General features: G+C 46.8%; 1 protein-coding gene across 3 annotated transcripts; it reads right to left on the minus strand.

Annotated features, from left to right (window-relative positions):
- Positions 1 to 17388: 17388 nt before the first annotated feature.
- On the minus strand, positions 17389 to 27135 carry BARHL2 (BarH like homeobox 2). 3 transcript variants are annotated; one of them, XM_083511208.1, is made up of 4 exons: positions 26961 to 27135; positions 23326 to 23870; positions 21164 to 21389; positions 17389 to 18634 (listed from the first exon to the last, which is right to left on the minus strand). In XM_083511208.1, exons 2-4 carry the CDS (start codon positions 23852 to 23854, stop codon positions 18322 to 18324), a joined length of 1068 nt encoding a protein of 355 aa, XP_083367334.1. In that variant the 5' UTR covers positions 23855 to 23870; positions 26961 to 27135; the 3' UTR covers positions 17389 to 18321. The 3 variants fall into 3 exon arrangements, with proteins under 3 accessions (XP_083367334.1, XP_083367333.1, XP_083367332.1); XM_083511207.1 differs by lacking the exon at positions 26961 to 27135 and adding an exon at positions 24428 to 24828; XM_083511206.1 differs by lacking the exon at positions 26961 to 27135 and having other exon boundaries at positions 23326 to 24367.
- Between the last annotated feature and the right edge of the window lie 460 nt (positions 27136 to 27595).

Here is a 27595-nt window from a genome sequence, read left to right on the forward strand (position 1 = left end):
CAGACAGCTATCCTTCACCATGCAAAGATATGAGATTTGCACTCAGAGTTGTTTAAATGAATGAATTGACACAGTTGTCCACTGGAACCCCCAAGTCTGCATTATGGGTAAGATAATGCCTATGCCCTTTTCCTCCATTGCTGCTCATGAAGAAGGATTATCTTGACCACGTAGATCAGTTTATCATCAGTTACCAAATACAGTGCTTTCATATCGTGTTAATGCATCTATCCTGCGATGGAAAGGAGACTATCAGTAGATAAGCCGATAAAAAGTCACCTTGGCCAATTGTTTGAATTGACCTTGGTGTTGATGGGTTGCAATTGCATAATGTCCAAATATTCCCAGTGGAGGCTCTACAGATAAATAATGACAGACTTATGGGGCTCATGTGTAGGTATTTATTATACAGAATACAGGAAGGTCTTCTTGAGCCCTGATCAAAATTAGTGGCTTTAACTTTCTGGTGGTTAGACCTCTGCATTGAGACCTGAGTAAATTGCAGCTTCTCTGTGATCACATTGTTAGGCCAATAATAATGCAAAAGCAATTGGGAATCAAATGTGATTCATCTTCTAATAATACTGTGCTCCTCTGCAGTCAATGGGATAAGCTCCTTCCATCTGGGTAGGCACTAAAATGCTCAGAATTCCATCTCTGTCGAGTATCTCATCACCTTTCTTGTATATAGGGGGGGGGAGTATTTACATGTTAGTTTATCCCACCAAATGTATCACCATATTTTGTGATTATTAACACCAAAAAGAGCCAGTCTTTCACATGTTTTTCTGCTACCAACAAAGAAGAAAAAAGAAGTTGGGTTCTAAGAAGGAAGTGCTGAAGAAATACTCCAAAAATATACAATCAGGTCTAAGGTCTACCATGTAGACATTTCTCATTGTCCTGTGTAGAACAGCCAGCCTATATCTCCTGGGCAGGGATCCACACAAGCAAATAATGTTTTGGAGAAGAACAGAGAAGGTATTCGGCAAGGTTCAATGGATGTACTCTGGGATATATTCAACCTTGCAAAAGTGTGATGCACTTTTTTAAAAAGCAAAAGGATTTGTGCCTCTGGCATGCAAGTCTCATAGACAGGCCCATTTCCTTGTTTATAATTATGCTCCCACCCAGAGGGCACAATCCAGTCCGTGCCCTTTTGAGCCCTATTGAGTCAGTACAGAAAAAATGTACAGTTCAATTCTATACTTGACTACTGAGAAGTAAGCTGTAATAGGCGTAGGCCTCTCTTGCCCATGGAATTCAAACAGACTGGAAAGTGCTTCACTTTAAGCCAATTGGGCCCACAGTCCTTAAAATGACTATTAAGTTTGCAGCTGGGTGCTATATAATGCCATAATGAGCATAGGTGCTAACTTCCTGGGGCCCTAGGTGCCCAAGCACCCACAAAATTCCCCATGAATTTGCTGGGCACCCACAAATTTCAGTGCCAGGGCCATGCACGCTGCATGGCACCCATGGTCACAGGGCCAAGTTGACACTCCTGATAACTCGAACTATTGTTATATCGGATTCTCTCTTCGTTTATACACACAGTGTTATTCTTCATTGGATCTTCTCTTCCCAGAGTGTCTCCTCACCCTTCAGAGCAGATTTTGGGGTGGTACGAGACGGGTGTGAAGGGAAGGGGGGAATTAATCTACCTATGAGGATTGCCATAGGTAGAATCCCAGTCAAATAGATTTTGGATCCAAGCCTGTGTACCATCTCACTCAAATTGGTTCTTGGTTGTGATTTCATGAAATAATTGAGGTGTCATGTGGGTGCTGAGATTTCCCCCTCCCCACTCAAAAAAAAAATTAATTTGGATGTGTGTGGTTTCAATCACTTAGGCACAGCGTCATCTATAATTTATTAAGCATATTATATGATATAAATAAGGGACGTCCTCTCATGAAAGACTCTCTCAACTGCAGAGGCAGAAAATGAATTTGTCATGCAGTTCTGAGCGGTGGCATCCTGAGGCTGGTTGGCTGGGGACTCTCCTTGTCCATGATGGGATCCTGAGGGACTCATCCCGCTTCCTTTTTTGCCTTGCTGTGCATATTCATAAAAAATTAGGGTAGGTTATCTGATTGAATCGTAAACGGTGATAAGTAGTGCTTCAACATGCCCATGTGCAAAATAAGTGATAAATGCATGCTAAGCAGACAACCTGCCCCAGATTGCTCGCTCTCTTCCCCCCTCCCTCCCTCCTTCTCTCTGTGATGGATACAGAGATAGATATAAACACATAATGGCCTGGAGATATTCGGCAGATCAATGAACTCTTGCAGCTCTGTGGAATTCTATTACTATCCAAAATCTACATGCAAATAAATGCAATGAGTGAAAAGGTCCCCGATATTTAGCGAGACGTGTGCCATCGTTTTTGTGCAAATCGGCAGGTAGCGGAGCACATTCAATAACTTGTTCTTGGAGACACGGACAGAGCCTAAGTGCAATGAAGGATAGCCACAAGTGAGAGACTGGCAATTCCCAAATTGTAGCACTCAGGGTGCCATGAGAAAATGTTAAACTAAATAACCCAAGGCCTTTCGCAGAGAAGGGGCCCCTACTGCATTTCTGCGAGATTTAATGCTTTGGTTTTGCCGCCTTCCAGTTGCTTTCTGCTGGAGAACAAGCAGTTCTGACCCTCACAACCCCCAAAGTTTACCATTAGAAGTGTAAAGAAGAGCAGTGCCTCCATTTTTAATAGAGTGGAGGGAGTGTGTTGTCAGATATTTGTGTTGTCAGATATTATGCTTGGTTGGCGAGATAGATTGACAGACGTCTATATTCCGACTTGAGAAAGGGTGGTAAGTTGGTAATAAAAATTAAAGGCTAACTCAATATTTAATCTAGGGTTGCTTACCATTTAGTTTCAAAGCACTCCTACTATCAACTTACCTACCGCTCCTCTTCAACAGCAGCCAACTTCATTAAAGAACAAAAGTAAAGTAATAAGTCATTTCACACCCTGTCTGACCATTCTCCGGTAATAGCAAGATTTCATGGAAGGGTACAACATTACGCCCATCTGCAATCACAGTCTCTTTGCAAAAATCTTAATTCACACTTCACATGCCGCTAACCTTGTTACCATCCCTTCGTAAATCCATCAGTGTTGCAGCTGCGCGTCTTCACAGCCCAACATCTTAAAATTCATCACTTTGGCACCTTAGCATCACTACAGGTCAGACTAAGGAAGCCAACCACGAATAATTAAGGGTGCCCAGATGTTTAGGTTTACTCCTTTCAAACATTTCTTTGATTCGATGGGGGTGGGTGTCCCTTTCCCCTTCCTCACTTCACATTGGAAAGATATATGCAATTAGATTAAGAGGGGGGAGGCCAAAACCAAGTTTCAAACTCTTCCCCCCCACCACCACCCTCCAAATCGTCGTCTTCTCTTTTTCTCCCCCTTACAAGTATAGCTCTTTGTAGCTGGAATCTGAACAAGAAGCGCGATAATGAGTAGGTTGAGGGAAGGAAAGGTGTTATCTCATTAAGGTAATTACCAAGACATCCCTACCATTATATCGGTTTGAAAATGTGGCAATTAAAGAGCCCTACATGGGTTCCTGGAGACAAGGGAACAAGACAATTCTCTTGGAACTCCTGTGTTGCGGTTAATGTGTGTCATGTAAATGAAAAGGCAGGAGATTGCTTGCAAAATGACTCTCTCTCCCTCTCTCTCCCTCTCTCTCCAACTCTTCATATACATACACATATCAGAATTTCAGCCCTCCTTTCATTCATGCCATATACCTAAATAACAGGTGTCATCCACCTGCTTTCGTTGAAAGGCTCCCAAACACTCAGGCTGTGGCCACAGAAGGTTGTTTGAAGGGTCCAGGACCACAGCTCATTGTCATCAAGTTTCATGAACCAGACGTCGTTCCCAAAACTCAGAACTCAAATCCAGTCTTCTTCTTCTTCTCCATCCTCATCCCGCAGCTTCTGCCTACCCAGGAAACGTCAGAACAGCCAAGCCAATGGCAGCCCCAGGAGCCATGACTTCCAGATTTATGGAAGATCATTGTGATAATATCAGATCAGTCCTGTCCTGACTCCAGGTTTCGGGGAATCTGAAAAGGAGACCCAGCCACTGCACTGGCTCCTATGCAGCCACCTCTGCCACTCAACTGTATGGTGGGCTGGCTGTAGCACCAAACAGAGCTCCCAGCCTGTGCTCACATGCTGGTCAGCAACACTGCGCCAATACAGGTAGGCCAAGTAGGCCTGAAGCCTCACTATTCCAGATGCTGGTGCCAGACCAAGATTATATCCGCAGCAAACCCATAGGATTTGATTATGCTGATCCACAGGTGCCTGAGCATATGTCCCTCCAAACCATCAAGGGTGTCACAAAGCATTTTCTTTAGGCTACAGTAAAGAGGCTACCTGAATTCTCTGCTGGAGATTCAAATAAGCCCTGTGTGTGGAGGAGTGAGCAAGGCCATATGGTATTACTCCTTCCCCAATGCCCCATTCCATCACGGGCTCCACCCCCCCCCCCCGATCTTTACACACACACCCAAGTGGAGAAGCTATGCACCTTTTGCTGATCACCCAAGCTCAAAGGCAGCACTCCCAACCCCATGGAGGACATCTCCAAGACATCTTCCACAAGATGTGCATAGATTCTTAATTCAGACCTTCTGTCCGGTGGTCTGGAGGTGAAGCTGGCAGGAACAGGGATGGTTTTTTGGAATGAATGGAGGATAACTGCTGAATAGGGCTATAGTCATTTTCTTATGTCCTCATAGACGAGAACAGGACCAGTTTGCCACTTCAAAACCTCTTAGAAAGGAAAGCACATGATTACAGATGAAACTATAGAAGAGTTGAGAGAATTCTCAAGGGGGGGGGGGAATCTTAACTTCAATCGCTTGCCCAAGAAATTGAAATCTGTATTCTAACTTATTTCTTTTTTAATCTTTTGAACTATGGCTACTTTTGAATTTAGAAGAAGGTATAAATATATTGAAACCAGCAAGTTGATATTTCAGAATCTTGTTTACAAATCACAACATCTTGCTGTTCTAGCTTTTAACTGTGTATTTCAAAACTTAACTTCCAAAGCAAATGCTGAAGATTCAAATACTTAATTTTAATCTTGACGATTTGAAAAGTTTGAATAAATGTGATTTATCACAAAGAAATGGCTATGTGAACCAACCTGGCACTTCCAATGAATATGATTCACAGTTGTCACACAGAACTACAACCAGAAAAGTGCAACTCTGGTATAGAAACTTTCCACATGGTGTGGAGGAACTAACTGGTTAGTAGTTACATACTTTAGAGCAGTGTGTGAGAACATTTCAAATGAGTTTCATGTGATAAAAAATAACATTTAGACAGCTCTAATGATCTCATGACCTGAGACAAAGCAAACTCTAAATCAGGCATAGGCAAACTCAGCCCTCCGGAGGTTTTGGGACTACAACTCCCATCATCCCTAGCTAGCAGGACCAGTGGTCAGGGATGATGCGACTTGTAGTCCCAAAACATCTGGAGGGCTGAGTTTGCCTATGCCTGCTCTAAATCATGAATGCCACTATAACAGAATAAAGTGTTAAATAGCCTCTTGACCTCCGTTAGCCAGAAGTAATCTTGAGTAGAACGAAGAGCCAACGGCTCAATGTATTAAACTTGAGTGTATTGTATAGATGGGATGATTGTAAATTCTTCAACAAGAATCTGGAAACAATCAAACACTTACAGCCTCCAAACCATTCAGAGCAATGCTGTAGAGAACAGGGTGGCCTGAGGGTTTACGCCTTGTTGGCACTTTTTAGATGGTAAGCTGTTTCTTTTCTCTCTCTTAGGCAGGCATCCCTAGTCTTCTTACTAAGTAATCTTGATGCAATATCTTGAATGCATTTTTGATGCAATTCATACAATCCAAGCATGCCTTCTAGCCATGCACAACCTAGGCCAGTGATTTAACTTTGAATGCACCATGTTTCTCTGTTCTCAGCTTGAGTCCTTGAAAATGCTTCTTTGAATCTGTTCTCTATTCTCAGTCTTATTCAAGGTACCAGAGGTATGTACACCACTGCTTATTATATATGTCATGCATTCCGTATGATACATAAATAATAATTATGAAAAATGAAAGAAAGCCACCTGATATTCAGGAGTTAACAGATTTGTATTCCCCACCCCTCTTTGCTTATAAAGAACTATCCCATGGACATATTTTTAAAAATTTCCAAAATCTCAATGTCTCTTTTAGAGCCAGATCATTATATTTTAGAGATAGCTATCCCTTGAACCTTACTAAACAAAACAAAAACCTTGATCATGCTTATGAGAATGGATCTAGAATCTCTATTGAGGTGGTATTTTGAATTCATGTTAACAAATCAATTGTGATTTTTTTTAATCTGGAAAGCTGTGAACTAAGTCACCCTTTTCTAATATTTCCATTCTTCTTTTTCATAACATTCTCCTGAATCTTGAAAGATAATAACAGTTTCAGTTAAGTGTTGTATCAAAACCTATTCATCCATCTTTGGTGTGTCTTAGGAATTGCCAAACAAACAGTCGGAAGAGTCAATAACTTGTCAAAGGAACAAGGCCAAAGATTTGACTCCACTGCAATATTCACACATCTGGACACTTTTTTCAGGGAGATGATATCTTCTACTAATGCCCCTATACTAACATAATTTCTTATGCTAACATAATCCTTTTCTTATTGAGAGAGAGTACCCCCCGGTTAATATCCTGAGCTTTGTCTTAATTAGCTGTAGCCTACAATTCTGCCTTAAGATTTAATGTGCTTGTTTTAAAAATGTTTGGCAGTAAATGAAAGAATCGTGAAGGAGAAGCCAGGAGGGATTGCAGAATGATTGCTTTTTGAACTCTGCAAATGGCTGCAAGTGTCCTAGCAACACCCTTCCAGAAATAGTTTGCACTTTTTGCATGTCCTTCCTTTGATAATCAAGAAATCCAGGCCCATCGGCTCTGTAAGCAAAGCAAAAGAAGGCAGACCTTCACTTGGGATTGATTTTAGTTTAAACTCAGCAGCTGGTCACTAATAGGGTTGCTCATAATCATCACTGTAATGTTAGGGGATGCAATTAGTACCTAAGCCATTTCTGTGTGTCTCTTTGAAATCACTCCTAATTTGGGCAGGGGGAGGATGTGTTGGTAAGCTTCCATTAACAGGCGGGCTGGTGGGAAAATAGGGCATATTAATATGAAAATCAATGGCACTGGTATGCGATAAAAGTTGCCAGCTGGTAATTGGAGTCCTGTTAATGCCCCAGTCCAGACTTTAAAAAACCAATCAAACCTCAGGCTGTCTATCCAGTCAGAAAGTGTGGTGCCTGGAATAAAAGTTCAGCGGGCATGGATCTGAAAAGAAACACCCAAGAATTCCTCCTTAATATGTAATCTTGCCAGATCATAGACTGATCCCTACCTCTCTGCAAAGAGCCCCAGGTATGATGTGAATAAGACCTGAGGTTTAATCCCCTACATAAAAAGAGAGGAAAAACTTGGAGGACCCTTGAATGCTTCAGTCAGTACTTCTTCTCCCTTATCAGAAATGAAAAATATGAAATATTGCCTGCCTAATGGAATAACACAATGGTACGGTTTGAGTAGCGGGCGTGTTGCAAGGAGGAAGAAGGAGAAGCGTCGTATTTAATTCTGGTCAGCTTGTTTAAATACGAGTTGGAATCGGAAAACAAGAAAGATCTAGAAGCTCCCAGTACATTTCTGAGCACAATTCAAAGGATTGGTGTTAGAAGACATCTGAAGGCAGTCCCGTTCAGGGAAGTTTTTAATGGATGATGTTTTACTGTGTTTTTAATATTTTGTTGGGAGCTGTCCAGAGTGGCTGGAGCAAACCATTCAGATGGGGAGCATATAAATAATAATGATAATGATAATGATTATTAGGATGATTGAAAAGGCATCAGAACCTGCTAGATGAGACTAAAGGTAAAAGTAAAGGGACCCCTGACCATTAGGTCCAGTCGTGACCGACTCTGGGGTTGCGCGCTCATCTCGCTCTATAGGCCAAGGGAGCTGACGTTTGTCTGCAGACAGCTTCCAGGTCATGTGGCCAGCATGACTAAGCCGCTTCTGGCGAACCAGAACAGTGCACGGAAATGCCGTATACCTTCCCACCGGAGCGGTCCCTATTTATCTACTTGCACTTTGACATGCTTTCGAACTGCTAGGTTGGCAGGAGCAGGGACCGAGCAATGGTAGCTCATCCCGTCAAAGGGATTCGAACCGCCGACCTTCTGATCAGCAAGTCCTAGGCTCTGTGGTTTAACCCACAGCACCACCCTAGGTCCTAGATGACCTAGATGAGACTAGAGTCCATTTAATTCAGGGAAGCCAGCTAGACAGATGCCCCTGGAAACACATAAGCAGAGACTGGAGATGATGGCTTCTCCTTCTTCATTTCATTCCAGCATCTAGTGTCCTGAGGTAGAGTATCTCTTCATTAAACTATTATGATTAACAATCTTTGAGATACCATCTTCTGTAAATCTGTCTAATTTATTTCTAAGCCATCAAGCCAGAGGCAAGCACCATGAGGTTGTATTCAGCATAGTGCTAAGCAGAATGTTCCGTCAGCACAAGGATTTCTCCTGCACAACAGAATGTTCTCCACCTCTCCTCCCCACTGTGTGCCCCTAAATCTTTTTGGGGGGTTCCCTCAAACCTCTGCAGCAGATTTGGGGATGGTGCAGGGTATGTGCAAGGAAAGGAGAGGAAGGGAAAATCCTACTGTGCTGGCGCTATCCTTGCAGAAGCACAACTATTTACCGTATTTTTCACTCTATAAGATGCGCCAGACCACAAGACGCCCCTAGGTTTTGGAGGAGGAAAACAAGGGAAAAAATATTCTGAATCTCAGAAGCCAGAACAGCAAGAGGGATTGCTGCACAGCGAAAGCAGCAATCCCTCTTGCTGTTCTGGCTTCTGGGATAGCTGTGCAGCCTGCATTCGCTCCATAAGACGCACACACATTTCCCCTTACATTTTAGGAGGGGAAAAGTGACTCTTATAGAGCAAAAAATACGGTAATTGAATACTGCCCCATAGCTTGCAGTAGCGACTTCCAGGAATTCTTGATCTTTTGCTGGTGTAATAGCTTGACAGTAACTTTTTGAAAAGGCCTTTTCACATACGACGCTAAGAAGCTTGTTTAAGCAACTTTCATACAAATGCAGCTGATGGCTGCTTGTCAGTAGTGTGGGACACATCTGTTCTCAAATAACTAGACAGTCTAGTGTGGGTGTACATTACAGAATGTGAAAAAGAGGAAGAAGAAGAAAAAGCTCTATAGTATCAGGTGTGGAAATGCCTCAAGCCTTTTCAGTTAGGCTAAAAGTACCTTTTGACCACCGGGGACACTCTTTGTGTACATGTATGAATATTACTGATGTGGGTTGAAGAGGCAGGAAAGAGCCTTTTAAAAAATGAAATGTACATCCATCCATCACAAGCAAGTTTGGCGCTGTGTTTCAAGCATCGCTGAAAGTGCCTTTGAGCCACTGTCCTCCTCTTTTGTATGAACTGTTGTCCATTCTGCATAAAGCATATTCTAGCCAACATAGGTGTTATATTTCTTTAGCAGGCAAGGAAAATGAAAGAACCCCACTTTAACATGGGTGCCCTCTTTGATTTAATGGGAGCTTTGGCACCAAAGATGGGATCTGTTGCTTTCTAGGGCTGCACAATCATGAGGAATGGAGACTAGGATAGAAACAAAGTCTGGTCATTTTTTTAAAAAAACAGCTTATCTCAAGTTCTGCCTCTGCGGCAAAATAAACAAAACAAATGGCTCCTCACTTCTTAGTTCAGAACAGGGGTCAGCAACTAAACTTTCCTCAGATAAACTTGACCCCCTAGCAGATAAAACCCAATGGATATTTTTTTTCCAGTTGGAACTCAGTTCTGGCACCTCTCAGGTGGGCACCATTGCCATTCTAAGAGAACAAGGGAGACATTCATGGCGAGTTCTGGCAACCTCATTTTCTAGGAAAATAGCACTGCATACCCCCCAACTGTTGCACTAATGGAAGAGGACAGAATGACACAATACAGAAGGGTTGTTTGAGAGAGGTGCAGCTAAACACTTATTCCGTATTATGCATTCCCTTATACAACAGTCCACCTTTAAAAAAATGCACACAACTAACAAGGACCCAACTCTCACTGAGGTAGGAGACAGGTCTAGGCTGTACCACTTCAGGTGGTGAAGGAGGGTAGGTCACATGATTTAATGCAAAGCATCCCCTCTGCATAGAAAACTAGCTTGTCAGTGCAGAGGGAATCTAGCCTAGCTTCTGCCTTATATTCTAGCTTTATATGCGCAGACATAGCTTTGCCACATCAGTCAGGCTGAGAATCTAATCTACAACATGCACCACCCCAGTAATTTCAGCCACCGTGAGATTGTATCAGATTTATGACATTTCTCTACCACCACCTCATACCAGCTTTTTCATGGGTGTAATTTCAAAAAAAGTAGAATTTCCCCTATTAAACCTTTAACATTGTGCGGGAGAAGGGGGCATTGGCTGCTCCAATTATTGCAATGCTTTACAGTTTCTCCAGCCATTGTTTCTGAACGCCTACGACCTTTTCAATCTTATGTGTTTCCCTAAAGATGTAACTTTGAAAAGCACCTAGTCCGACTGCCTTTTCTGTTCAGAATCTGGATACTGCGGGGGGAAGGAGATGGGGAGACAAAGAGTTTGTCATTAAAAACAAAGACACAGAAATACACCAGAAATAAATATCTGTGTGAACCGCCATTTGTTAGCTAACATGAATCTGAGATCAAAGGAAGATGCCTTATACCAAACCCATCTAGTTCAGTGTTGACTACACTGGCAGTAGTTCTCCAGGGATTGAGACAGGAGTCATTCTCAGCCTTGCCTGGAGATGCCAGGCATTGATACTGTGACCTTCTGAATGCAAAGTGTGTCTTCTTCTTCCACCTCACTGTTTCCACCAACTGAACTGAATCTACCATTTCCTACTAATGCACAGCATATGTCCAGTGTCAACCCACAAAGTTCCTCAGGTACTCAGCAGGCCCTTTGGGGGCAAATATACCACAGTCCTTCTGACCGGACATCCCAGATTAATTTTCCCGAAGCAAAAACTAGACCAGTTTGAAGAACACAGGTCTCCACTGGTGGCAGCAGAAATGTTGATCCACTGCATTAACCCTTCACCGGCAATATCTTGCTTTGAAAGGAGCATTTGTTACAGGAAGGGGAATTATGTGGGGGAATTATGACCCCTTACAGAGGGCGTACCTACACATATGGAAAGAAAGAAGAAGAGAAGATATGGGGTGGGGTGCAACTGGTGTTTACCGCTTTGTGGTTTTCTACAATCAAGCAGTATGTATACACACACACACACACACACACCGCTTTTGAGATATATATATATATATATATATATATATATATATATATATATATATATATATATATGCTTTCGTAGATTTTCACGGGTACAGGAATGTAGGTTTTGGTGTCTTCGGGTGTCTTCCCGAGCTCTGTTCCAGTAACAAGAAGCCGAAAGCACCAGCCTGAAGATGACGAGTGAGACCTCGTCGAAACGTCGCCTAGACACCCCAACTCTTACACGGGAAGACACCCGAAGACACCAAAACCTACATATATATATATATATATATATCTCAAAAGCAGAGTGTTTACTTCTTCTTTTTCCAAGGCAAAAGGAGGAAGTTAAATGCAGGTGCATACCGAAGAAGCAGCAGGCGTGATCTGAAATTTTGCTCTGTTCAAGCAACACTTCACACCCGCTCTCTTTTCTCCCTTAGATTCACTGGTGTCAATCCGCATCCCGGAGTGACTCCATTTAGTGAGGCTGCGGATTGGTTTTGCGCTTTCCTAAAACAAAACAAAAAAAAAAAAACCAAAAAGGTGCTCCTGCGTTTTTAAATTAAATAAAGAAATCCCTACTACCTTTCTTACCTGTTGTCTAAATTGCAAGAGGAGCGTGCGTCTCCAGTTTGTGGCAATAAAACATGTAACTTACCCCTCCTTAGCCTGATTAGGTAAGGTAAGGGCGTTTCGGGTTTTTTTTCTGCTTTAAAGGCCAAAATCTCCCTTGGGCCAAAAGGATACTTTTCACCATCTGTATTTCTTCGGAATAACAGCCCGCGGAGAACGGCGCCTCTAACAGGTAGAGTCTCGTGTGTGTGTGGTTTAAATTTGGGTTGGATAACGCGTTAAGAAACCTCCCGTTTGATCATGAAGAGGAAGGCGAATTAAAGCACTCATCGGAAATCTTTTCCTCTCTCTTTCAAACTGAGCCTCTGCCCGCCTTATCCTCATATCTTCATAATCGTTCGCCACTAAAGTCGCCGGGAAATCGTCTTTCGCCTTAAGAGCATTAAACAGCGTCGGTTTAGCTTGATTTATGGTTGGGAACTCCTCGCTCTCAGGCTCTTGTCTCTTGGCTTTCCCTCCCCAGGACTATATTGATCCTGTTTGGGACTTAGCGACTAATCAGCAAGAGCTGTGAGAGAGCACTTTTGTAATGCACCTTCCGCGCCTACTTTCTTTCTCCCTTGCAGAGAGAAAGAGCCAAGCAGGAAGAGGCTAGGGAGACTTCGGAACTGTCCAGAAGTCGCTTAGCGCGGCAGCCCTTGGAGCTGTCCGTGGTTCTGCAGGGATTCTTGCGCCTTCGCACGCTCCCGTCTCCCGCAAAACTCTGGGGACGGTCGTATTCCGTGTTAACTGATCCGGGGGAAGTGCCATCTCATGACTAATGCGGAGTAGACGCAATAGACTAAGATGGCTCCTAAAAGTGGATGTGTGTGTTGGATCCACGTGGCGGAAGAGGCGTTAACCCACTCTTTGTCATAACCACACGCTGTTTGTGAACACGACAGGGTGCCGACGGGTGAGTAATGGCCACTCGTCGACCTTGGGTTACCTTTGAGTATGGGTCCCTTGGCAGACCGATTCCGGGCTTGACTGCTGGGAAGAAAGTAGTTTTGTTAAGTGGGACTTCCTTCCAAGTGTACCCAGCGACGTGTGCAGTTAAGCCCCGGTGGTCCCTCAAAATGGGGGTTCCTTAGCAAAGAGTCCAGTGGCAACAGACCTACATCAGTAGAAAGAATTCCAGGTGTAGGTGCAAAAGGAACAGCGAGCTACTTCTCCACCTTCCCCACCCCAACAGCTGCAGAGATCTTGGACACACATCCGAGCACCTTACTCCTCTCTCCCTCCCTCTTCGGTAGATTTCTTTGGGGTGCGGGAGAAGGGTCCTGCTTCTCCTCGTACACTTCTGCGACAGTTCCTCTGCCTTGCCCTACTAATCGGGCATCTATCTTCCGGGTTGACGTTAGCACAGATAATGGGGCAAGAGAGAGATGAAGATGTTTTTAAGAAGCAACGGGCTGGCACCGTCCGGAGGCCACAGGAAGTGCTGACCCCAGGCCTCCTCACCAGGACAAAAAGGAGTCTGGCGCAGGAGCTGAGCCTCAGCAGGCTACTCCATCGCTCTCTCCAGGCCGCCTTCCCTAGCTAGCGGTGGCCTCTTCCACGCACTGGGTGTCTCTGACCGAAGGGAGTCATCCTAATAGGTGAACTGATAATCCTAGTACGTACAGTAATAGTATTATTGAAAAGCAGACATGGAGCTGTCCAGCCGGAGGGAGACCTCCTTGACTTCCTCCACCCGGGGAGTGTTAATGTGCTAAGGAAGAAAGCCCATCCCATATTAGCAAGCGAGTCCCCTTGAATTTCCACCGATGGCCATGAAAGGCAGCGGTGTATCCCCGACGAACCCGGGGAGGAGCAGGGAATGGGAGGTTCTGAAATATCCAACTGCTGAGGCTGTGGAAAAGGCAGGAAGTTTTTAACTTGGGGGCTGAAGGGAAACGCTGTGATCAAGGGAAACCCGGCCGAGCAGCAAGGCTCGCTAGCAGAATCCAGCGCCTCGTGGCCCCAGTAGAAGTGCAGAGATGGCATCGAAGGGGAGGGGGAGAGTGATTTGAACGTCTGTCCTGGGAGAATGGAAGGGGAAATCTCTCTCTCTTCTCTGAACTAGAGGAAGGGCGTGTTTGGGGAAGTCTGTTTAACGGCAAAGCAGCCTCGATTCCTTTCCTGGCTCTTTTGATAATGTTCACTTGCGAGGGAGAAATTGTTACCCAGGAAGAAAGAAAACAACTTGCAGGATCTGCGCGCGCGTGTTTGTTCCTTGAGTGCGTTTAAATGAGCGCGCATCTGTAGCTTTTTAAACTTCAAGCCCACCCCTTTCTTCCAAGGAAAGCCTCTTTTAATTAGCTTTCGAAACCAGCAAACGCGTCTAATGAAGTAGGTTTATTTAATCTTGCTCATGATTTAAGTGAGAAGCAATCAAAATTGTTTATCAGCAAAAGTGAAGAGCTCAAATTGCACCGCAGGCAGGGAAAGAGCTAAAGACAGAGAGGATAGGAAAGCCCTGTTTGGTTTTCCCAGAAAAATTCCTGCACTGTTAAAAGAGGACGCTTTGAAAAGGAAAGAAGTGGGAAGGGGAGGTTGAAAAATAAATATTTGGGGAAAATTGATCGTTATTCTCAAGCTGCCGCCCCCTCCCCCCCCTCCCAGCACCACTAAAAAAAAAAGTTTGAGAAAAATCCTTTTGGTATAAAAATATATCTTACCACCACCTAATTCTTCTTCATGGTGTTAGGGGAAATGTTCTGGAGGAAAATACTAAAATTCTTCTTTTTAAAAAAGGAGGGTTAAATGCTGTGCGATTTCCAACACTATCTGAAGAAGCATAAAGGAAGAGATTGCAGCGTTATTCAGTGATTTTGACCAAAATATCAGCCGTTCTAAGATACCTCCCCCTTCTGTTCTATTTATTATTATTGGGGGGGGGGGAAATATAGTCATAGATCCTGCTTCGGTGCCTCAAGGTGTTGATGAGGACGACGGTTTTAGAAAAGAGGATCCTTATTTTAGCAACTTTCCTCCTTCCTAATAATAATTGTAATAATAATAACCAGAACTCATCTAAGATCCAGATTTATAATAGGCTTTCAAAACAAAGCCAGCCGAATTATTCCCGGCCCATGTGGCTCATCTCAAAAACGTAACCCGAATAACTTGGCAACCATTTGAAAGCACTCTGAGGCCTCCTCCCGCTATCCACCATTCATTTTATGACATTTAATACCAGGGAGTATTAAAAAAAATAATAATTCTAAAAAAACTTTAATTTAAAAAATCGCTATGCGCGCTACTCAGTCAGCTTAGTTAGATCTCTGACACGGAGATTTAAAAGTTGGGGCCTTTCTCTGGGACTGGCTGGCTAGTCAATGTCTCTCCCTCGCTGGCTTGTCGATTTCCTTGGCCACAGGCGCATCTTAGCGCATACCCGCAGAAGGGCTTCTTTTTGGCTGGCTGTTGGGGGGCGGGACACGACTCCGCAGACCCAGAGCCATGTGGGTCATTAACAGTTTGATCCAGTGGGGGGGCGTGGGTAGGTGGGTGGGTCCCCCGACTCATTGTTATTATTTATTCCCAAGCCCTAATTAACACGGGAACCGGGGAATCGCGGGGCTGGGCAAAGGGTTGGGTAGGTTTGGCTGCGCTCTGTGTATAATTTCGTCGCCCGCAGCTCGGTGGCCGCGTAATTGTCCGCTGTGACATGAGCCGAAAATGAGGTGGGCGTTTCCGGGCCCTTTTGTGAGGACGCGGCCAAGGTCAAGATGGTTTTGAACGCGAATTTATTAGCAGGAGAGGTGAGGGAGAGAGGGAGGGAGGGAGGGAGAGAATCAGCAAACCATTCTCTAATTAGCAAAGCCCAAATAAAATGTGCCCGCAGGCTTTTCTAGCTGCTTCTCTCTTTCTCCTCCTCTCCCCGCTCCCCATCACCTCACACTCGCTTTCTCCCCCCCCCGCACCCTCCCCTCCTTTAGAAAATCAAAAAGAAAAGCCACACAAGCAAAGAGAATCAACCACAAACCTCAGAGGAGGTGATAATATTGGACGGGCGTTATGAATGTTTTATAGGTAATTGCTGTATATCTTTCTAATTTTAAAGAGGAGGAGGGGAGGGAGAGATGCGCGCTCGTTCTTCCAAGGTTGGGGCTTTCTGATGGCTTGAAGGGCTGATCCGGATTGGCAGAACGGACGGGGGGGGAGGTAGGCAGCCCCCCCCCAACTCAGGCCAAAGAGGCCAGAGGGAGGGAAGGAGCCGCTCCGCTCGCCTCTCCTTTTGCATCACTTTCAGGCGGTTATCCCCCCCCTCCAGTTCCGTCGCAAAGCCAGCCACAGTTTCTCCTTTTCACACACACACACCCCGTTTTATTTTTTATTTTTTGTTCCCCATTTCCCCCGCCTTCCCTCTTGCTCCTTCTCAACCCAGACCCCGCAAAGTCTTCCAGTCCGCACACGCACACACACACACACACAACCGCACCACCGAATTTGCCTGCCCCTTTTAAGAAGGGGAGGTTTAAGAAGAATTAAAAATAAAAAGCTGAACAAAAAAGATTTGTAGAGGGAGAAAAGGAGAAGCGGGGTCTTTGGAGGGAAAGGGAGAAAAAAGACCCCTGGGGCTGGGGAGAGATCAAAGATCTCCAGGTCTCTCGCCCGCCCCCCTTCCCGCCGCCCCCTCCACGCAAACATCCCCTTCGGCTGTGAACCCGGGGTGGGTTTTCTCTTGCCTGGGGTCCACGCTCCTAATTGCCCCCCTCGAGCGTCTCCCGCTTCCTGTCTGTCCTCCGCGTTTCTCCCCAACGCTTCTGCGGCCTCGGAACAGCTGCCAGGCCGGGAGACCACATTTTGGTTTCCCAGACATCCGGCCACCTTTAGCAAACCATTCAAGTCCTCTCTCTCTCTTTCTCTCCCCGCCCCCCACTTTTAAATATTCAACAACGGGAGCCAAAAAACAAGAGAGAGAATTGTACACAGCAGCGAAGGAGGAAAAGCAGCCCCAACATTTCCAGGTTATAACGGCCTATTTAGAACCAAATCCACCCTCCTCAATTTTTTTTTTAAAAAGCAAAACAATATTGCTTATCATGGATCTTTCACCGCACAAGCTTGAAGTAGCAAGCCCCCCCTTCCCTTCCCCTCTCCCCTCGCCCAAAGAAAACACTTGATTCTCCCTTCCAATCTGTTGCTTCGAAAAGTCACAAACTCCTATCAACTTTTCAAAAACGGAACGCCAGCAGCACACGTTTTGGTGGGGTGAATTTGAGCATTGCACACAGACGCAGGCACGCTCTGCGCATTTCTTCGCAGAGTTCCCCCCCCCCCCCCGCGGCCAAGCGCGTTTGGCTTAAGAAAATTAGCTAGTTTGGACCTACGCATTTGTTTAAAAAAAGATAAAAGTTTATTTCCTTTTTCCCCCCTTCGTTTTGTCATTTTTCAGTCATCAAAAATCTATATAATTTTTGTCGTCGTCATCTAAGCATTTATTTTTTATTTTTTACTGAATCAAAAAAAAGCATGGAAAAGGAGAGAGTAGAGGGGGAAGATTTGTTTTGTTTTGTTTTGCTTCGTTGCCGTTCCCCCACCACCACCACCACTAATGTATATGTGACTTTTCTTTTTTTCTTTTTCTTTTCTTTCTTTTTTTCTTTTCTTTTTTGGAACAACATATAATAAATATGATATATCACTTCGCACACCAGCCTGTTCAAAATGTACATTTTACATATCTCGTATATATCTATATATGGATATAGATACAGATATAGATATATATATAGCATACGGAGCATGCTACTTTTCGGTAAGAAAAAAAGGTCATGAGAAATTCAGTGCAAACTTCTCCGTCTCCCCAAGACCGCCGCCGTCTCCTCATCTTCTGGGATCAGTGTTGGGGGGGAGGGGCGTCCTCTCTCTCTCTCTTTCTCTCTGTGTGTCACTCAAAAGTCTTTGCTGCGACTGGCTGGATCTCAGTCTCTTTCTTGCACCCCCTCCCCAACTCTCTCCTAGAGACGATCGCAAGCAAACCCCCCCTCCCCCCGCAGTTCTCTTCCCCCCTCCTCCTCCGGCCAAGGGACGGACTGACGCGGGTCTGGCTGGATGTGAAGATTCACTTACGGGTTCCAGAGTCCCCGCTCTCGCTCGGAGCCGGTCGCCTCTCTCGCTGCTTGGAGAACCTCTCGCATCCACCGCCCCCCTTCCTCCTCCTCCTCCTCACTCGGCTGGGCTCCATCCTTGGCTGATTAGCAGTTGTCTTAAGTGAGGGGGAGTGAAGCGGGGGAGTCTGTTAGCGGAATGCGCGGGGGCGGGGAGCTGGGGGAGGGCGAAGCTCCCCTCCCCCCCAGGGGGAGCGCTTTCACCGCGGGTGGGGGGTCCCCGGGAGAGGGTTGGACAAAGGGTTGAGGGCCGGCTGCCCTCCGGGTCCAAGGCCGTGGATCAGCACCCGGGGGACCAGAGGCCTCTGCAGCTGGGGGTGAGGCGCCGGAGGAGTCCGGTACATGCTACTGTACATAGCTGCGGCCGCCGCGGCCGCCGTGGTGCTGTCCATGCTGCCTAGCAGGCTCGGGTGGTAGAAGTAGGGCGACGGGAACATCCGCTGCAGAGCCGAGTAATTCCCCGCTTCAGCTAGGAGCTCCAAGCCCACGGCCGTCTGCCGCTTCCACTTGGTCCTGCGGGAGAAGGGGAGAAAGAGACGCCGCTAGGCCGGGGCCACAAATTGCGGGGGGGGGGGAGAGTCGGTGGGAGCAGGAGGATCAGATCGGAAGGACAACTCCTCACCCTCTTTTTAAAAAGCAAAATAAGAGGGGAGCCCTTCTTGTAGGAGCAGAATCAAGGGCGCCACTTGGGTAGATCTCTGATTTATTTCCCTCCTTTGAATGATTGCGATGATCCTTTCTTCCTTAAAGGTAATAGCGACTCTAAAATTATTGCATCCACCGTCTGGATTGCATTGGCGGAAAGGGCAATGGTTAATGAGGAATAACCGCTTCAAAATAATAGAACGTACGAAGCAGTGAGTTACGCACAGATAGAGCCATCCATCCTCCATTTCTTCCTTCCTCTGGTTCTAACTCGTCCTGTCTCTGAAGCTGGAGGCTGGTGACTTGAAAACTACCCACCTGAAAGTCTGCTAAAAGGCAGATTTCCAAGCATACAACAAAACTTGAAACCTCTTTTTTTTTTTTTTCATTATCAGCTCCTCAAACCAAACAGTCACTCTCTTTCTCCCGCCAGCCTCCCCTCTGTTCATTTTCTGCGCTTTAAAACCGGGAAGCCACAGCTCAGTCCGACTTACTAAAACACCCATTTAAAAGGGACACCTAAAATACCTCTAACATTTCCATTCCTGAGGCAATTACTTCGGGGGGGGGCAGGGGGTAAGCGCCTCCTCCCTTATATATATAAAAAGAGAACCGACACAGAAGCTCCAACTTTTACCGACAATTCAGATCAAGAGAATTTGATTCTGCAAATAATCTCACCCAATACCAAAAAGACGACAAAAACGCTTTGCGTCTTTATTTTGACCGTTTTAGAAGACTTATTGGGATGGGAAGTGTCAGCCTGGGTCATTGGGTCCTCCTGCCACTGAAGTTGATTTTAGACTAAATGGGTTTTAGACTAAATTCTGAGAGGATAATTTAGAACGAAGAACTGAGAATTCTGTTCTTCCAAAATCCTAGCCTGGTGTGTGTGTGTGTCTGTAATTCATAGCAAGCATCACCCAACCGAAAGCAAATTAAGTCGTTTGTTCGAATATTTCAACATACACACACCCAACTCCTGCCAGCCGACTTAAAGGAACGCTGATAAATAATCAGAGTATATAGCGAGTCAATTATTCCAGAACCTTAGTGCAGTTTCCGTGTGTGTGTGTGTGTGTGTGTGTGTGTGTGTGTGTGTGCTACACACACATACACACATACACAGGTTCCCATTCTGAGTCTCCATGCATCTCTCTCAGCCCCAGTAAGCTGCCGGAGCTGGTGCATCCTGCACACATTCGCTCTCTCGCTCTCCTCCTCTCTCTCTCTCACACACACACAAAATCACGACCCAGCAATTGCAGCCAAATTAATAAACATGGCGCTGCTGTTTAGATTGGCGATAAATGACACTAATGTTTTCCGACAGAATTAGGGTGGCTGCGACCGTATGTAATGAGACAGAAAATTATGGCAAAGACGACAACTGGACGCGCTTTTCCAACGCAGCCGTCATCGACGAGAAGCTAGAAATCTCCGCTTTCTGCTCTTGCAGCGCCTTTGTTGTTGTTGATTTCTTGAGGGGAGGGGTGGGGAGACATACTCATTTAAGACTTGGTTTCTTCATCCAGCCCCCCACCCCAGTTTCTTATCCACAGGCGCCAAGAGCGAGGAAACGCTTGGAAAAAGGGCAGCGCTTTCCAAGTGGGTTGGAGAGGCGCGCCAAGAACCGAATTTTTAAAGGGGGGAAAGAAACATGGGGCGAAGGAAGATGGGGGGGGAGCTAGGAGAGCGACCAAGAGGAGGCTGGGGCCTTAGGGAAAGGGGCCAGACCCTAGACTGGAACTCTAAGGTCACCCGTCCAGGCAGGATCCCTCCACGTCGAGATTCCTGCCATGTTAATTAGCTTTCTCAAGAAGCCACGCCACTGATTGACACGTTAACTCTCCACCACTTTCCATCCTTTGTTTTGCTGTGGGGGAGAGGGGGTTGGTTCCTGTCTTTTACTTACTACCACGGTACACGTGTAGGAAAGGAGTGGGGCAAACTGGCGGGGGTTTGCGGGGCCCACAGGAAGAGAAGGCAACCGTCCCCAGCTCGATTTGGCGTCCTGGTTGGAGAAACCCAAACACAGAGCACGCGTTCCTTATCTGCGCTCTCTTGGATTGGGGCGATGGAGTGAAGCGGTTTGGAAACCGCAGACTTTATTTGGCTTCCCTGCTCCCCAAAAAGCAGACTTACGCTCAGGAAAGTCGTTTTTAGAGTTGCAGCCAAATCTGCAGACTTTCCTGGGAGTAAAACCAAGGGAATTGGAAGCGGGACAGCAACTCCCCAGGCTGCGGGTTGCTTTCCTGTTGAGTTCCCCCTTCCTTCCTAAATTACGGTTTAATTCAAACATAAGAGAGTCGGTGCGTTGGGAAAACTGGGGAGGGAATGCCAAGGAGAACCAGGGGAAAGGCCTTCGCCCCCTCCACGTGCTTCTGCCTGCCCTACCTTCGGTTTTGATACCAGGTTTTGACCTGCGTGTCGGTCAGGTTGAGGGCCGCCGCCAAATCCATGCGGTCTTGGACGCTGAGATACTTTTGCCTCTCGAAGCTCCTCTCCAGCTGGTTGAGCTGATGATCCGAGAAGGCCGTCCGCGCCTTGCGGGGCTTCTTGGCTCGCACCGGAGGGCTGTCTCGGCTGCTGGAGATCTCACGGTCGCCTTCTTCCTTTGTCCCTACGAAAGAACAAGACGCAGAGGTCGGGTTTTAGTGCCGGAGGAAAGCGCGGAGACAGTGCACTGGGGCAGCGCAAACCCAAACACAATATCTCCCCAGCCTGGTCTGGAGACCTTCCTTGTTTTGGATCTTGGTTGGATTCAACCGATTTGCTCAGTAGAACTAATTATGGTTTATTTATTTATTTTGCTGGGGAGCGGTTGTATTTTTTCCCCGCAGTCCACAACACCTCAATTTAGTTGGCCGCAGTAGGGTCCCATGGATTAAGAACTGAATCTCAGGGAGGAGGCTGTGACTCAAAGAAGGATTTCCCAGGAGTGGTGATTCCTCCCGTCGCGCACAAATAACACCCGTCTTTCTGGAGGGGCTTGATTTCCCTCTCCGTCCGGCAAATCCCTATTTCTTTTCCCCGCTTTCGAAGTGCACTTGGGGAAACGGTTATTATAAAACCAAGCCGTGGACTGCTACGTCACGGGGGAAAGAAGCAAAGTTGGACTTCGCCTGCCCAGGTGACGACGGCGCAAGGGTTGCCGGGTTCTCTTTGGCAACTAGGAGTTCTGTTCTGGGTTGGGTTTTCTGGTGCTGAAATGTTAGGAAATCGATATGTCAATCCATCTGTGTTCGTACTGGGGTGTTTCTCTCCCTCCCCCCTTCTCTCTCCCTCTCTCTCTCTCTTTCTCGGCGCTCCTTGATCTTCCCTGCAGGAAGAACAATAATCTCTCTAATTGACCCACTGGGGAGGTTGGTGCACCAACTAACCAACAAAAAAAAATTGCTAGACGAGGCTGTACATCTGTTTTTGGACACTCTTATGCTAATGCTAAAATGGCAAAATGAATAGCATACTGGAGCGCCCATCTATTAGCCACTGCAAAATATCTGAAGGCTGTAAAATTAGCAAAATGTGTCTGCTCTTACCTCCGCGTTTCAAATTCTCCTGCCCTGATAAGTGGGATTCCCTTGGCAGCAGCTTTTTATTATTATTATTTTCCCCAGCGATTGGCAGAATGTTACAGGGTTGCACACGCGCGCCCTTATATATTTGGATTTTAGAAAATGCACATTTCTTGCACACTCCTTAAGATAACCCACGGAACCAGCAATACAGTATAAAATCAGCTGGCGAGGCTGCTTCACGAGGGTTATGAAATAAAAATGAAAAGGGGGTTCCAATCTGATCAACCATCTTTAAAAAACTTTTTTTAAAAGATCACTTTCTTTGAACGCTCTTGGAAATGAGTCTTATTAATTAATAGTTCCTAAACTTCTGCGAGCTGTGTTTTTAAAATAGTGTAAACAGGAGTAATAATAATAATAATAATAATAATAATAATAATAATAATAATAATACATATATGCATTTTAAAATATCTAATCACACCCAGCTATTTATTATATTAGTGTTGTTGAAGAGCACACTTTCAGAACACAAATTTCTTGCACCACTACCAACTTTTTAATGGGAGGTAAAGGAAAAGATGCACAACCTTACGGACAGAGAATAAATATTCCCAGCTATATAAATATTCTTTAAATATTTAATTCTTTAAAATGCAAAAAGAAAAGTTTGAGAACTCTATTTCTTTGCAAAATAAATAAATAAACTGAAAGTGCTTTTCAATTTCCTGACCGGGCTTGGGTTTATTTTCCCGGTGCTTTTTTTTTCTAAAACGTCTCAGTTCTTCGCTTATGGCCAAATCATCTCAATGTTCCAAGTCGACGTCCAAAGTTCCGAGAGGAATTTCGTGCAACAGAAACATTCGAGGACGGCTTGATTGGACGCGAAACTCGGGGGAGCGCCGCGAGAATGTACCGAACGTTCGAAACATAAACAATGGAACGCCGGGAACGTTCGAAGCCTCCTCGCGCGTAAAAAAAAAAAAAAGGAAGGCGAAGGAAGAAGGACGGAAAAGGCGCACGCTGCCTTTTACTCACCGTGACATTTGAGCTCGTTCTGGGAGTCGTCGCGTTTGTCCAGTTTGGTTTTGCTGTCGTCCTGCTCCAGCTTTGGCCGGAAGCTTTCGCTGGCCGCGTTGCTCTCTTGTTTGGGGGTGTGATGCGGGGACGAGACGCTGGTGCTGTAAGGTGCACAAGCCGCCAGCGGTTTGCTGTCTCCCAAAATGTCTTTGATGAGAAACGAAGAAGTAGAAGTCCTGGGGGCACAGCTGCCCGAACCCAGTTGCTGCTGCTGCTGTTGCTGCTGCTGGGGAGATGGCTGCAAACTTTGTTGTTGCTGCTGCTGCTGCTGCGGGTGATGGAGGTGAAGATGCTGCGCAGGGAGCCCGTCTTGCGCCAAATGCTGCGGCTGCTGCTGCTGCTCCGGATGCTCCGCCGTGACCGAGATGGGCGACGAGGGAGCCGTCCCCACAGTGTCTATTTCCGAGCAGGGGGAAGGGGTGGCTTGGCTGCGAAAATCCGCCGCGCGGGCCTCGCCGTGGGCCGCTCGGAAGTCCCCGTTCATCATGCCCGGGCTGCCGGACCTGGGATTAGACAAAATCGTGTCTATTCCAAAACTGGAGCCGCTAGACCCTTCCATGGTCGCCGTTCCAAGAAGCGCCTTCGATCATCCCCCAGACCTCCCCCAACGCGGCTCCTTTTCTCTCTCTCTCTCTCGCACGAACAGGTTTTTTTTTCTTTTTGTTTTTTTGCACCGAGTGGAATCTGGAAGATCGACCGACCCACGGATTTCAAAACAAAACAATCGACGCCGATCAATCCTGGACGACTCGGGAGCTCGCCAAGCACGGCTGTCTAAGGCCGAAATTCACACGGGGGAAGGAGAGGGCTTGGGGAGGCAGAGCACGGAGGGGGGGCGACGAGATGCGGACATGAACAACACACAAAAGACGGAGAGAGACTCTGGAGAGGAGGGGGGTAACGATGGAGCAAGGGGAGCGTGAAGGAATAGAGGGAAATTGGGGGAGAAATCGGAGGGAAGGCGCGAGATCGGCACCCTCTGGAAGAGCTGGCCCCCCACACTCGCCCCCCACCACACACACACACACACACGCCCCCCACCACCCCCAGCCTGACACACGTGTTTGGCGTCTTGTTCAGGCAGCGCTAAGAGAGAGCAGCCGCGCTCGCCCCGGTGGAATGGACGGCATCGCCTGGGCGCTGTGGAAGGGGGACGCGCGATGCAGCCGGAGGAAGAAGGTGGCTTGAGGAAGAAGAGGAGGAGGAAGAAGAAGAAGAAGAGGCGCGATGATGCTGATGGCGAAGGCAGAGGCGCAGCGGGGCGGGCGAGCCGGCGGGGCTGCCTGGTGCGGCACCTCGGTCTCCCAGCGCCAGCCTCTCGGCTCTCCAGCTCGCGCGCTCTCTCTCTCGCCTGCGCCCAGGAGTTATTGAACTTTCTTGGAAAGTTGAGGCGTGGTGCAAAAGCAGGAGGAGGAGGAGGAGGAGGAGGCGACGCCGAGCCTCGGCCACTGCCTGCCTCTTCCTCGCGCCAGCCGCCTTCTCTCCTGCCACTCCGCCCGTGACGTCACAGCCATTGCCATCCGCCTGCGCGCACTTTATTCTAAACCATCCAAGAGGGTTTAGGTTTGTTTGGGGTGGCTTTCCTCTCCTCCCCCCCCCACCACTTTGTGTGTGAGTGGGGGGGTTTCTTTTCGGTTTTGGTCCGCCGTAGAATAGGAGCCCCCCCATTGGCAGCCAGGATGGTCGAACCTGACGCTCAGCAGTTGGCAGCCAATAAGAGTGAAGGGAAGCTGGAGAAGGGACGGGGGCGGGGGGAGATGGGGGAGGACAAGGGACCTTGTCAGTTTCAGAACTGGGACTGTTCTTTTTTAGAATCTGCAGGCTTCCACCCTCCCTCCTTCCCTCCCCAATTTTATATCTGGATGTAAATGGTTAGCTATTATCCACACTAGACGCCAATAAAAATCATTAAGAAATGCAGGATTTGTTTTAAAGGACAGAGTGAGAGAGAAATATATTTAAGGGGTGAGACAGAACAGTTACAGTTCTCATATATATATATATATATATATATATATATATATATATATATATATATATATATATATATATATATATATATATATAATGTTTGCCAGCTGTTGGGAGGTGTGAGATCTCACGTGCCCTAGATATTTAAATCAAGGCGATGCATTACAAAAGCGAAACAAGCATCCGCACGGGGGATCCATCCATTCCAAAGAGGAGGCGGAGAGGGGGGGTCAGTTCAGCTTTCTAGGGATTCCTTACTGCTCTCCCCTATTCCCATATTTTCTTTGTCTGGGAGACAGGTGAGTATGGTGTCTTTTTTTGTTTTGCTTTTGTAATAATAATAATAATAATAATAATAATAATGCAACATTCCTGGATGGTGGAAGCTAGGAATGAGGAGGCGGAACAGGGAAACAGGGATGAGAGATGGACCAGATGAGATCTCGGTCGGGAGCCAAGTGAGGAAACGGCTGGCTTCGGTTTCTCCAAGAGGAGAGCGAAGAGAAGGGAGCAGCCGTGCCTGGTGAAAAGATGGGAATCGGGCAAAGAGATGCCCATTCGCCGCCTGCACGCCTGGTCTTTTGGAGAGGCAGCTCACCGGCGCTGCGAGGCCCAGGGCCAGATGCAAAGTGTAGGGCTCGGGTGCCGCCCGCCAATTCCACTCTGCCAGATTCTAGGGGCCTCTGGTGCTCCCCCCCTTTCTTTTCCTTCCTTCCTTCCTTCCTTCCTTCCTTCCTTCTCACACTTCACTCCGGTTTCTCCCCTTGTACTAAGCTCCCATGGCTTAAAACCGGAATAGTTCCTACTTATCCGCATGAGACTCCGGAAGAGAGAGGGAGGGAGAGTGCGTGCATATACTTGTGTGTGTGTGTGACATTTTCCGCCGATTCTTTGGAGATCCTCAACTTGCGTCACTTTCTCCAGGACGCCACGACTCCGACCTGTCTCTTGTTGAATGTCAGTGTAATGCGAACTGCCAGTGACAAGGCGACGTATTACTCCCGATTAAGTGCCGTGTCAGCCTAATTAGCAGAGTAATTATAAGGTGCTAATGAATGATTCAAAGTTCGGCGAGATACAGTTCACTCCGCATTGCGCCCTCCTGAAGGACTCGGGGAATCGAAGGTAAACGGGCCAGGAGTCTCCCCCTCCCTCTCCCCCCCCCCTCTGCGACACACACACACACACACGACAAAATGCAAACCTGGGGGGGGGAGGGCTTCTCTCAGCCATTATTTGTAGTGAAAGCGAAAGGACATTAAAGTAGAAACATAGAAAAGGAGGGAGGGATGTGGATGGGTTGACACACACCTCCTTTTTTAAAAAGAGAGAGATGGATGTAATTTACAGTGGAGTGAGGAGCTGGGGAGACGCAGCGGTGCACCGTAGACTTTTCCCTGCGTGCGCCCCTGCTGCAGCGATGGTTCGCTTTTCAGAAAGGAAGAAGCAGATTTAGCTCCTGGCTAAAATCTTGGAGAGGGAAGGGGCCGATTACGGTAGCTTGCAAGGGACGCGGGCCGGTTTAAAACACCCCCTTGTCCAAAAGAAGAAGAAAAAACTATAGAGAACCTCACCATAAGAGGGTGGGGAATGCAAGGGAATCGGAGAAGGAAACCAAATACCTGAGTTAGGTCTCGTCCCCTGCGTCTGGGCAGGTGTCGGCGAAGAACCCAGCGCCAAGCGGCTTGGGACTACATTGAACAGCTAGATCCGAGAGAGGGGAGATGCTTCCGTCTTGTTTGGGCGCCCCCATTGCTTAATCTCTCTCTCCCACCACCCCCACCACCCGCTCACATACACTGCTCTCCCCTTTCCCTGCCCTCCCCCACCGACGATCTCCCATCGCAGGTCTAGCTGGGAATAGCTTGTAGTTATTGGTGGGTTGCTAGCTGGGGGAGGCAGAAAGCAGCTTGGAAAGTCGCCATTGTGCTCCGTTCTGTGACCTTTGGTGTGTTTTTTTAAAGATACCCCGGAGAAGTGCGTGCGTAAAAGTAAGGAGATCGGCCTTAAAAAGGTGGAGGGGAAAGGGAGAGAGAGTTTTAATTCTGCAGTAACATTGCAAATCTAGTGTCACTTTAACCGCAGGAACGAATGCCCCTAAAATGACACTCATTGCCTTGGCGTTGTGCACCTTACATACCCGTTTGTTTGTATGTTTGCATACGTTGCAATCTTCCCAAAACACCCACCGAGGAGCGTGCTTCCTCGGAAGTCTCCTTTATTTCCACTCGAACCCCAAATATATAAAAAAATAGAT

The sequence above is a fragment of the Podarcis liolepis genome (genome assembly GCF_965112155.1).
Source record: "Podarcis liolepis genome assembly, chromosome: 6".
NCBI lineage: Eukaryota > Metazoa > Chordata > Lepidosauria > Squamata > Lacertidae > Podarcis > Podarcis liolepis.